General features: G+C 39.6%; 1 protein-coding gene across 2 annotated transcripts in view; it reads right to left on the bottom strand.

The window, feature by feature from the left end:
• Positions 1-9,963: 9,963 nt before the first annotated feature.
• Positions 9,964-12,611, bottom strand: part of DNAJC13 (DnaJ heat shock protein family (Hsp40) member C13) — a 110,657-nt gene continuing 108,009 nt past the window's right edge. For both annotated transcript variants that reach the window (XM_031940125.1, XM_031940124.1), the window contains one exon: positions 9,964-11,068. In XM_031940125.1, the coding sequence (XP_031795985.1) occupies positions 10,971-11,068 (98 nt within the window). In that variant the 3' untranslated portion in view covers positions 9,964-10,970. The remainder of the gene's footprint in view (positions 11,069-12,611) is intronic.

Genomic DNA, 12,611 nt, shown 5'->3' on the forward strand with positions numbered 1-12,611 from the left:
ACTCATTTCAGCCAGGCCTGGATCTTCCCTTCAGATCCATCGCCAGGAGAATCCCAAACCTCCTCATGCTTGCCACCCGCCCCCACTTTTTCCTGTTGACATCGCTCTTTAGGATGCAGAAAATGAGGATAACGTGTCTCTGTATTTTATAAATACTGCAGCTGAGTAACAGACTAAAATAACTTCAAGACACTATATAAAAAACAAAGGATATTTTAATGCTAGAAGAATGTTAACATTTGCACTTGTATGGTATATGTGTTTACTCATATTTTCCAGTAAATTATTCCTGCAATTTTCCTTTCTATCCACAAAAAATACTTCTTTTTTTGCTGATGGCAAAACCAAACATTCTGATTCCGGTCAACCTTCATCCCCCTTCCCTGTGGCCCTGTTGGACACCGAGTGGTCCCAGGTGGATACTGTGGCTAAGTGAGTCCCTGTCTCTCTCACATATTATTTGTAAAGTGTTTTGCAAACCTTAAAGTCCCCTTTAGGTACTACTAAATATTATTGCTATTATGGCACTGGACCATGGGTGAATGACTAACCTGGTTATAGTTGTTAAATGACATTGTTAAATCAAAAATAGGCAAGCATCCTCTATCTAATTGAATCCTGAAGTCTTCTCTAAAATGGTATGGGGAAAATCCCTTTCAGATCGATTATAAATCTAGTTATATGAGGAAGCAAAAGCACAGAATAAGATAAAAATCTATTCTGAGCTGGAGAGAAACCTTACACATCACTCCAGTCTACAGAGGTCAAGTGTTAGCAGAGATTAGCAAAAATAGAAGAACAAAGATCCTAAGACTCTTGATTTCCCTGTCCAGGAATCTTTCCATTCTACTGTACAGGAGGATCTACAGGCAGGAGAGGATAATATTGGCTTTTTCTTAGTCATAGATGTTTTTATCTCTCTATATGATTTTTAAAAAATTATAAAGATTTATAAATTTCATCTTAATGTATAGCTCTCATCAGTAGCTTTGGTTTAATCAGCTACATATTAGACTTTGTATTCTGTAGGTGTCTCAAACTCAACATAACCCCAAAGAAATTATTTTACTTTTAAAAATTAAATAGCATTTTTCTATTGAACAAATATTTATTTTCTCCCTCTCTTCTTCCCCTTACCAATGAAAAAAAGAAGAAAAAATTTCAATACATATGTATGGTCTTATTAATGTTCCATATTGCCTATGTCCAAAAAAAGATCTCTTGTTCCTGCATTTAGTGTATCACCTCTGTCAGGAGGTAGGTTTTGTTCTTCATTACCAATCCTTTTTATCATGGTGGATCGTTGTGCTGATCAAAGTTCAAGTCTTTCAATAATGTCTTTACAATGTAATTACTGCATAAATTGTTTTCCTGGTTCTGCTCACTTCACTCTGCATGAATTCATACAAGTCTTTCCAGGCTTTACTGAAATCAGTCCCTTCATAATTTCTTGTTTAATAGAATTCCATCCTATTAACGTTCTATAACTTATTCAGCCATTCCCTGCTTGGCTCCCTCTTAAGTTTCCAGTTTTTTTACCACCACAAAAAGAGATGCCATAAATATTTTTGTTCGTATTTTCCCTTTATTCATTCCTGATGTCTAGGTCCAGGAATGGTATTGCTGAGTGTACAAATTTAGTAAGTTTTGGGAAATTCCAAATGACTTTCCCAAAAGGCTTGATCAATTAAGAGCTCCAATAACAGTGCATGAACTAATACGGCCATTTCCCACTGCTTTTCAACATTCATTCTTTTTCTATTCTGTTAACTTTGCCACTCTAGTGTGCGTGACGTGAAACCAGAGAGTTGCTTTAATTTTCATTTCTCTAGTAAGCAATGATCTGGAACAATTTTTCATATGGTTGTTATTAATAGCTTGGATTTCTTCTTTAGAAAACTGCCTGTTCATATTCTTCGATCCTTTATCACCTGAGGAATAGTTCTTAAGTTCCTTATATTATCTTGGAAATGTGACACTTCTCAAAAATACTTGCTGCAAAGTATTCCTATTCTCCTAGGCTACCAGCTTCTCACCAAAACTTGGCTGCATTGAATTTGATTGTGAAAAAAACCAACACAACCTTATATTAGAAAAATTGTATAGAATTTCTTTTGGCAAGGCAATTGGAACTGTGTGACTTGCTCAGTGTTACACAGCTAGTAAGCGTTAAGTGTTTGAGGCCAAATTTGAACTCGAGTGCTCCCAACTTCAGGGCTGATATCGATCCACTGTGCAGCCCCAAATTATGCATTTTTTCTTCTGAAATCCTCTATCTCTTGTTTGTTTATGAATGCCCACCTCCCTTACCCACAGATATAAAAGGTGATTTCTTTCTTGCTCCTCTAATTTATGATGTGACCTTTTATTTTATATCTAGATCATATATCCAGTTGAAGTTTATCTTGCTATATGATGTAAAATGTTGGTCTAAACCTAATTTCTATTGGATTGATATTTAATTTTCCTTGCAGTTTTTGTCAGAGTGAATCCTTACCTTATTATCTGGGGTCTTTAGATTTATCAACACTAGGCTATGTTTTGCATTGATGTATTATATACCTAATTTGTTCCACTGATTGACTCATTTTTCCAAACAAGTATGAAATACTTTTGATAATCATTGCTTTATTAATAGAGGTTCCCTTACCACTTGCTTTTTTTAAAAAAAGAATTCTCGTCTAAGAGATCTAACTCAGCTTCAATTGATCAAGGATGGACAGAAGCAGCTTCACCCAAAGAAAGAACACTGGGAAATGAATGTGGACTACTTGCATTTTTGTTTTTCTTCCCCGGTTATTTTTACCTTCTGAATCCAATTCTTCCTGAGCAACAAGAGAACTGTTCGGTTCTGCACACATATATTGTATCTAGGATATACTGGGACATATTTAACATGTATAGGACTGCCTGCCATCTGGGGGAGGGGGTGAAGGGAGGGAGGGGAGAAGTCGGAACAGAAGTGAGTGCAAGGGATAATGTTGTTTAAAAAAAAAAAACTACGGCATGGGCTCTGTCAATAAAAGTTTTAAAAAATCAATCAATTAATTAATTTGAAAAAAAAATTCTTGTCTTTATAGTTCTTTAAATGAATTTTATTATTTTTTCTAGTTCTGTAATTTTGAGTAGTTTGGTATACCACCATATAATTAAGTAGTATCTTTAATATTAACTCAGTTTACAAATGACCAATTACTATTTCTCCAATTATTTTGTCTCCTCATTAGTCCCACAGAAATGTTCTCCCACTTTAGTTTTTTTCCCCACTATGGTGCAATCACCTCTTGATTCAAGCTCTGGTGACTCAAATATTAAAAAACAACAACAAAAATCTTTTGGCATTTAAAGCTCTCACAACTTGGCCTTTTTCTACCTTTCCAATCTTCTTACTCATAACTCCCCTCCCATGGACTCTATGGTCCACTAACTCTAAAGTGTTTGTGGGAAACAGCACAAACACTTCCCACAAACACAGTAGAGTTTGTGGACCATGGAGTCCACCGAGGGAAGTTCCATCCTCTGGCTCCTGCCTGGACCACACTGGCTGTCCTCCATTAACCAAGAGGCTTTTCCCGTTTCCCTCTTAGAATCCATGGTTTTTTTCAAGATTCAGTTCAAGCACCCCATATCAGCTCTCATAGGACTTTGTTGGGCCAGTCTGCTCTTCTCCTACCACATCAGGTCACCTTGTGTCTTCTTTGTGTATTGAATATATTTATTCATGGACATGTTACATTCATTAGAATTTAAGATCCCTAAGGATTTTAAAGAGCTTTGGTCCTTGAATCCCTCGGTATCCCCAGTGATTAGCACAGTATAATATGGGCATTTTTTAAAATGTTGACTGGTTCATTCTAACGGTTATTCTGCCATACCAAGATTTTTTCCTCTAATAAGTCTGTCACTCTTGGTTCTCCAGTTGACATCTTCCCAAGCTTTTTCCTTTCTCCTCCCTTTGCTGGCAATAGATTTATCTGGGGAAGATAGGATGAAATTTCCTGCATTTAAGCATCTTTCCTTTCTCTTCGCTTTTCCCCCTCAACCCCCTCTCCCCCAAAAAGCCCACCACCATGGTCACAAAGCATGTTCTTTTCCCAGTGGCAGGTAACTTATAGAATTGGGGAGTTGTTAAGGATCTCGGCTGCCATCTGGTCTAATCACACATGACAGGAATTTCTATCGTGTCACATCGGCCTTTGCATGAGACCTCCAGGATCACACGTGAGGAATTTTTAAAATTTATTTGTGTTAAGCTTCGATCGGTCATTTGGTGAATTCCCCCACTTGCTTTTGGTTCTGCCTTTGAGGCAGAACTCTTCCTCCGCACGTTGGTTCTTATCTGGACACGGCATCATTTCTCCGGGCTGACCATGCCCAGGACCTTCAACTGATCCCCATATGACTCCAGACCTTCCCCATCTCCTCTGCCTCTGGACACTTTCCATCCCGTCCACGTCCTTCATTAAATGTCCTGCCCACTGGATTTTGTGCCTCATTTATAAAAGCGCAGAGAGGTGTTCAGTCCTAAACTCCCGGGGCATGTTTGCTTCGTACTCACAGGTGCTTGCTGTCTCACTGATGCTAGGCAATTCTGCTCTGGCTCCTTACCAACCCATTCTCCCAGGAGCACTGACAAGGACAGGCTACATCAGCTCTTTATTTCTAGTTTCACACAGGGGAAAAGGGAAAAGAAATTTCACTCACTTCCCTGAAAGATGGATTGGAGGGGGAAGAGACTTAAGCACCTCCAACCCCACAGGCCCTCCGACCCCTGCTGGTCAGACATAAGTGGGTGAGGCAGGGTGGAGATGCTGCAGAGGGGAAGCTGGCGAGGGATGCTGTGGAAGTGAAACAATTGGCCCCGAGCTGGGTACCAAGGGGTGCGGGAGCCAGAGCAGAATGACCCCCAAGTTGTCTCATTACTCGTGGTGTGGGGAGGCTACCTTGGGCTGATGCTTGTTTTTACTGTCATATGGCCCCTTATGTTTTATTGCCTGTGGGCATGTTGGATTTTTTGAACTTTCTTTGGTCTGGTACAAACTTCAGGATTTTGCTGGTGGGCAGCCTGGCTTTTTGCCTCCTATTCAGGCACTTATTTTCTCAGGAAAAGCCCAAATTTACTAAGAAAATTTTAAATAAAATTTTTGAGACTTATGTCCTTGAATTTGTTATGTGGTTCAGGCAAGAAAGAATTCAAGGTAATTCAGAAAAAATAAATGCTTGGTGAGATGGAGAAATTGATCTTGTTGCCAAAATATTACAAATCTAATGACTAATATATAAAATTTACACTGATGATACTTATCTAGTATCTTTGCTTTGGATTCACAAAAGGACCAAAAACGTCTTGGATATTGCTTCATTGCTGCTGGGCAAACCTACTATCAATTCCCAATCTCCCCTTCCAAAGTGGCTTTCCCAAACCTTTTTCATCCCTCCTCCAAGCTCCCATGGCTACCCTCCTGACCGTCAGCTGACAATCTTGCTTCTATTTGACAGGGGGAAAAAATGAGGCCATTGGCTGTGAATGCCCTCTTCCTTATCGTCATCACTCGAGTGCCTCCTGCCTCTTTTTCCTCCTCACATGATGAAACGGCCTTACTCCTTATGAAGGCCAACTTGTTCCACTTCCACTTGTTCAAATATGCTCCAACAGATTGCCCCCTCTGGCATTCCCATTCTTTCACTTTTTTTTTTTAAATAATTAAAACTTTTATTTTCAAAACATATGCATGAATAATTTTCAACATTCACCCTTGCTAAACCTTGTGTTCCCAATTTTTTCCTCCTCTCCATCTCCTAGATGGCAAGTAATCGAATTTATGTTAAATGTGTGCAATTCTTCTATACATATTTCCACAATTAATGCTGCACAAGAAAAATCAGATCAAAAAGGAAAAAAAAAATGAGAAAGAAAACAAAAAGCAAGCAAACAACAACAAAGTTGAAAATACTAGCTTTGATCCACACTCAATCCCCAGAGGCCTCTGATTGTTTCTTTTAGAATAATACTCCATAACATATATTATAATTTAATGAGCCATTCCCCAGCCGATGAGCATCCACTCAGTGTCCAATTTCTTGCCACTACCAATATTTTTGCTCCTTTTCACTTATTTTCAATTTCTGTATACTGACTCAGTTTCTTCTGCCTACAAACATGCCCATGACTTCCTCATCCTAAAAAAAATCCCATTTGATTCTTCCATCCTGCTAATTATCATCCTGTTTCTCGTGTCCTTTGAAACTAAACTCCTAGAAAATGCTGTTTAGAATGGCTGCTTCCCCTTTTTCTTGCTTCTTCCCAGTTTGGCATCTGATTTTAACATTTCAGGGAAACTGTTTTCTCCAAAGTTACTCATGATCTCCAGGGATCTTTTTTCAACCCCGATTCTCCATGACCTCTGCAGATTTTGACAGTACCACCTTCTCCTTCTTGATACTCTTTGGTAAGTTTTGAGGACATCCTCTTCTTGCCCAGCTCTCCTCCTAACTGCTCCTTCTGATTCCTTTGCTCTTCATCCAGATTTTGTTTTTTAACTCTGAACATCCCCTGAGGTTCTATCATTCTCTTTTCCCTATTACTTTACTTGGCCAACTCATACTTGCAGACGTAAGTACCATCTCTGTACTGATTCTCAAATCTATGCTTACTTGCCATATCATGTCTGTAACTATCTTAGACCAAATGTTGTAAATTCAACGTCCAAAACAAAAATCCATTCTCTTTTCCCCCAATCCCTATTCCCCATTCTCATTATTCTAGAGCTAACACCATCCTGCTCTCCCTCCGGCTCCCAACCTAGTGTCTTCCTCACTGTTTCTCCCAGCCCTTCTTCCCCAGCCAGACTGAACTCACATCTGCTGGAATACATCCCTTTCTGTCCTCTGCAGTTGCTACCTTCACCACCTCACCCTTAAGACTGCTGCCAACAACTGCTGGTATTTCTGTGTGCGTCGTCTCTCTCTAATCCATCTTCCCTCCAGCCACCAAAGTGAATGTTCTAAGTGTGGACTGAATCCTGTCAGTCCCTTCCATGTTCTGCTTGGCGTTCAAAGCCCTCCTGCCTTACTCCCCAACATGTCCTCCTCCATCCAGCTGGCCCCGACACTCTGCCTCTTGGCTTTGGGCCTTCTCTCTGGCTGCACCCACGCCGCCTCCACTCCAATTACTGACTGCCCTGGTTTCCTTCAAGTCCCAATTCAAGTCTTACCCTCCCCACGTCTTCTTAATTCCAGTGCTTTCCCTCTTAATTATTTCCTATTTGCCCAATATATAACTTGCTTTTTATGTATTTGCTGTTTCCCCATATTGAGGAAAGAACGCTGCCTTTTACCTTTATCTCCAGCTCTTAGTACAGAGCATGGATGTAATAGATGCTTAATGTTTATCGATTCATTGAAAACATTGATGACTAATTTTAAAATGTAAATAAGAGAAATTAGTTTTAATTTCATTTTCTTCCCATGATCTGTATGTAGCCCAGAAACAAAGCTTGGGGTTTACTTGCAGCAGGCTCAATCTTGGGGTTTTTCAACACTACTACTTTTTGGCTCATACACCCGTTTCCAGGTTTTCTGGTATCAGAAATTCATATAGCCAGATTCTTTGCCAGCTCCAAACTATCAAGACATTTCACACACAAGCAGCATACTGAGGCGACTCGATCTGAGCCTGGTGATCAGCACCATGCCGTTATTCTGCAGCTTGATCACAGCTTGATCACCAGGAACTTGTTTTTATCCATTCCCCTTACACCTTTTAATATTGCCACGGGATCCATGTTTGGAGATGTATCCACAGCCCAGGCCAACGTGCCGCAGTCCCACCACAGAACATCACTTAGGGAGCATCAAGGCTTTCAGACTGGCTCTCCAAGTCCTTACTCCTTGGCTGAAGGAGGGTGGCTCCATTCCATTCACTCCTTCCTTTCCTCCCGGGATATCGTTGTCTCCACCCCTAATAAGCATCTTGGAATCCTTGAGTAGAAACACCCGTTTCCATCTGTCTTCCCAACTCTAGCAAGTTCCCTGATACAAGCAAGAGGATATGTTAGAGTTCCAATGTGCCTGGAGAGGACACTAGAAACAGTGGAGGGTGGAGTTTGGAATTAAAACGAGTCCTTTTGACTGGCATTTATACTGGCATAGTAAAAAAAACCCACATTCTTCACCATATAAATATAACTGTGTTATGTTTAATGGTTGCAGGTGTCATGGTGTTCCCAGGGAAAGCTATGTAGTTCTGGGTTCAGACAGATACACCACAGGTGACAGGAAGGACCAACTTTATCATCCATTCTTAACTTTACAGGCTTTTGTGTATATAAACATCTCTCTCAAATATTAATTCAACTTAAGTGCTTTCAAAATTTAAATGCATTAAACAATGCCTCTTATTCATAATGTACTGAGTAGTAAGGATACAAAAATGGGGGGAAAAACCCATCACAATTGTCTTTGCCCTTGATAAGTTAGCAAAAGAGGGACACTAAGACATGTGTATTATACTATCATGCTTATACACTTTAGTGTAAGGCCAAAGGACACATCCAAAGAGAACTTTAAATGTGGTAGGACCTTACAATTCAAATCCCTACTTTACAGATGAGTTGAGAGAAGTCCAGGCTGGGCCAAAGCTGTACAGGTACTTTGAAGCAGGACCTACATTGGGATTCAGGTCCCCTTGTTTTCTCAATGCAGAGCTTCTCCCCAGCATACCACAAGTTTTCCCTAAAAACCATGGGCTGAGTTTCTCAGGCATGGCTTTGTGTTAACCAAAATAATAGAAAAATCCACCCTAACAAGATTAAACATCTTTACACTCTCACAATTGCCATATAGACATTACATTTGGTTATTTAAAAAAATAAAATCTATTCCTTATGTGTAGGTCTACTGAATGCAGAATTGAGCTCTTTATTGAGAAGCCAGTATGGGGGGAGGGGAAAGAGACTCAGATTAGCTATGCTCGACAAGCACTAGCACACAATTTCCAACACTGCAACAGTCCCGGTTAAAGCAGACTTGTCTTTTCGTTGGTCTCAGGAGCTCCTGGAGAGGGACTTTCTCTGTCCCTGTTATCTGGGCCACTGAAGTTAAATGACTTTATCCAGCTTAACATGATTTACATCAAAGATAGAACTTGAACTCGGGGAACCTGCCTCCAAGGCCAGCTCTTTGCTACCATCTTCTTGGGTGACTTTCACAGAACGTGAAACTTCTTATAAGTTCTGAAACACAGAACTTATAACATGACAGAAAGATACTGCATAGGACAGTATTTTGCTAATTACAGAAAATGTTACGAAACAACTTTTTGTAGAGAATGACTGAAAGAAATGCAGGCTTCTTGCTGGCCTTCATTCTAAATCACAGCATTCTGTCTTCGTAGATACGAATGCATTACAACCAGTTTTTAACTTCAAAGTGTGGTCTGATGGAAAATGAGAAGGGTCTGGAGGAAGGAAGACAGTTTCCTGACTTCATGAGCCAGCTTCTGGACTGAGGGGCTTCTGACACTGAACCACATTGCCCATGAACCACAGGAACACCATTCATTCAATTTTCACTGAATAGTGCTTCTTATTACAGCACAGATGTTCCATGTGGACAGAATTGTAGTCTTCCAAAATGCTGGCAAGTCAAAGAATATCTGTGAATATTGAAGGATAATCACTTGACAAACCTCAGAAGTCCTTGAATATTGCTTTAAAAAAAAAAAAAATGTCCTTCAGTGCTTTCAAGTGGTTAGACATGGTTGAAAAGCATAATTTAACAACGGCTCTGAAATCTAAATTTAGTAGTTAAGCAGATAGCTGGTGCAGTGGACAATGCTGAGCCTGCAGTCAGGATTCAGGAAGATTCGAGTTGAAATCCAGGATCAGATAATTACTGTATGATTCTGGGCAAGTCACTTAATCTGTGTTTGCCTCAGTTTCCTCAATTTTTGAAATGGGGATCCTGAAGAAAGAAGTACTAAATCATCCCAGTACCTTTACCAAGAAAACTCCAGTTTAAACTCCAGAGTCAGGCACAACCTGAACATGATGACATTAAGTATAACTTTTACGCAGAAAGTGCCACGTCTGAGACAAATGTCAAAAATTGCCATTTTCATTTAGCAAAGTGCCACTAAAAACAGTGTACTAGCACTTAAGAGGAAAAGATTAAATGAGAATGCATCTATCTCATCAACAAGGCAGTCAATTCCCTTTATTTTAAAATTTTATGTACATATCTGAATGATCTGTATAATGTACATTCAATATAGAAAGCTTTCTATGCAGGGTAACATAGGGAACATTTCACAATCCCACAAGGCTCTTACATAACGTGTTGACGTCAGGGCTGGTTTCTGTTTTGTGTCTTTTTTTGCACTAAGCTCATCCTCATTCAACAATTTGGTAAAGCCAGGTACACACAAACACGTCTACTGTGAGCTCTCAGGAACATAATGTTAATGATTAAGGACATCAGTGAACTGGTACAGGGACAGAACCGAATAATGCTGGATGAAGAGAAGGATGATCACATCGGACTCGGTGAAGAAGGAAAGACCCTTTTAGGGGAACAAGTGATTTAGCCCAATTCCTGTAGACTGCAGCTCAACACTACAGCTACTAATTAAAAAAAATATAAAAACTTGGGAAAAGTTTTGTCTTTTTGATTCACAGTCTTGTAAACAGATACAAAGGAACAAAATGTGCTTTTGTACAACAAGAAAAAAAATATTCTTGCGTACCCATTTAGGTTGATCCACAGAGTGCTTTCTTATGTTACAACGTGATACAATTAGAATCACTGACTTTTCTCCTAAATAAAAATATATTTATAGAAAAAGGAATAACACTGTCATGAACAAGCAGAAAGGCAGTTAGGAGTTTGCTTCAATGTGTCAGATGGAGGAATGTGGTTCTCATCACTGGCCTTTCTGCATTTTTTTGTAATTCATGAATAGTTCAAGTCTCTTAGCCAAGATCGCCCGCTTCATGGTCTACTGGAGGAGGCATACTAGATATTACTGTTGCTGATGCCCCTGCAGTAAGGTAGCCAGCAACTCCAGGGCCTGGTTAAAAGAAAGAAAAAATATTAATTTTCAAAACACTGTACTCATCAATGATAGCATTTCTAAAAAAAATTATCTTGTAAAAAATGTTATCTAAAGACTGGTTTAATTAAAATTCTGAATGATCTGCTTAATTATTTAGCTTAAAAAATTATCCTGGGCCTTTTATAATGTCTACCCAGAATAAACAACTATGTACTCAGTAACGTTCATGTTACTGCTATTAAAACAATAAATACAGCAAAATTAAAAATCACTATCCCAAATGTGTGCTGATTAGGGTATGGAAAGATGACACTAATCCCACTCCTACCCCACCCCTTTTTTCTGGAAGCCCGGTATCTGAAATTGCTGGGCAAGGAGAGAGGAAAAAATATCACATGGAAACAATGAGCACTGATAATATTAACCAGATTTCTAATGAAAATATTTTCATAGTCAACCCTTTAACATTATCACAATCAGTGAAAAAGGGTATTGTATAAACAACTGCAATGCCCTAAATAGGGCTAAAAACTTAAGAAATGGGGATAGAGGACATTTAATTTTGAAAATTATGAGTCTATGGTGACAACATCCCTAAGGAGAGGGGAAAAAATTTAAGACTGACCTCAAGGCATTTATATACTAGTACCATGAGCCAGATCCACATTCCCTTTGGGATGTTGGGGTGGAGCAGTGGGAAACTGGGAAGATTTCTACAGAGTTGTAAAAGTAATATCAGAAATGTTGGGGCTTGGTCTGTACAGATTCTAAAAATATTAATTGTAATACAGAAGTCTGTTAAAGTAAATACTTCTCAAAATTTCTTTTTAAAAAAATATCAAATGGTTTCATGTTTCCTTCATTTTAGATGTGTATTCTTTTCCATGCTCAGAACCATTCTGGAAACATACTAGTAAAATGTACATGAGACACCTTGGTGATTATTCAATAGTCCTTTCAGCTAAAATTGTAGCTCACAAGGGCAAAAAGCTGAGGAGCATCTGGAGGGTGAGGACCAGAAACGCAGTGGAAGCAACATGCACTTAGCAAAATGGTATCTACCTGCTTTAGAGAGCTACACAGAGGTTAGCAAGCTGCTGGCAGAGCAGATCTAAAGCCCACTTCTGAGGTGAAGGGGACTGCTGCCAGTGAGAAGGGAAGGAGAGACACCTGAAGGGAAAAAAGAGAAATAAGAAGCAAGGGCAGTGCAGACAGCAGAGCAGTTTGATGAAGGCTGAGGATCAAGGCAGGACAAGGAAAGGCTGGACAGTGCCGTTCACTACAGACTGAGCAACATGTGCTGGGCTGACATGGACCTCACAGGTGGACTGCTTCTAGTATGAGTGAAGCCAGAGGCCCAGAACACTTGGGGAAAGGAAGTGAGCAGGGGGCCAATACACTCACCACGACCACAGGCTTTTAAATATGATATATTTTTAACAGACAACAAGGAGGCACGATGGCGGCTAAGAGAATGGAACGTACGCTGACTTTCCTGGCCTTGTCCTCTGCCTTCCACAGACTGCTCACAGAAACTAACAAGTCAATGAACCATCTC

This window comes from Sarcophilus harrisii, chromosome 5 (genome assembly GCF_902635505.1).
Source record: "Sarcophilus harrisii chromosome 5, mSarHar1.11, whole genome shotgun sequence".
NCBI classification, from domain to species: domain Eukaryota; kingdom Metazoa; phylum Chordata; class Mammalia; order Dasyuromorphia; family Dasyuridae; genus Sarcophilus; species Sarcophilus harrisii.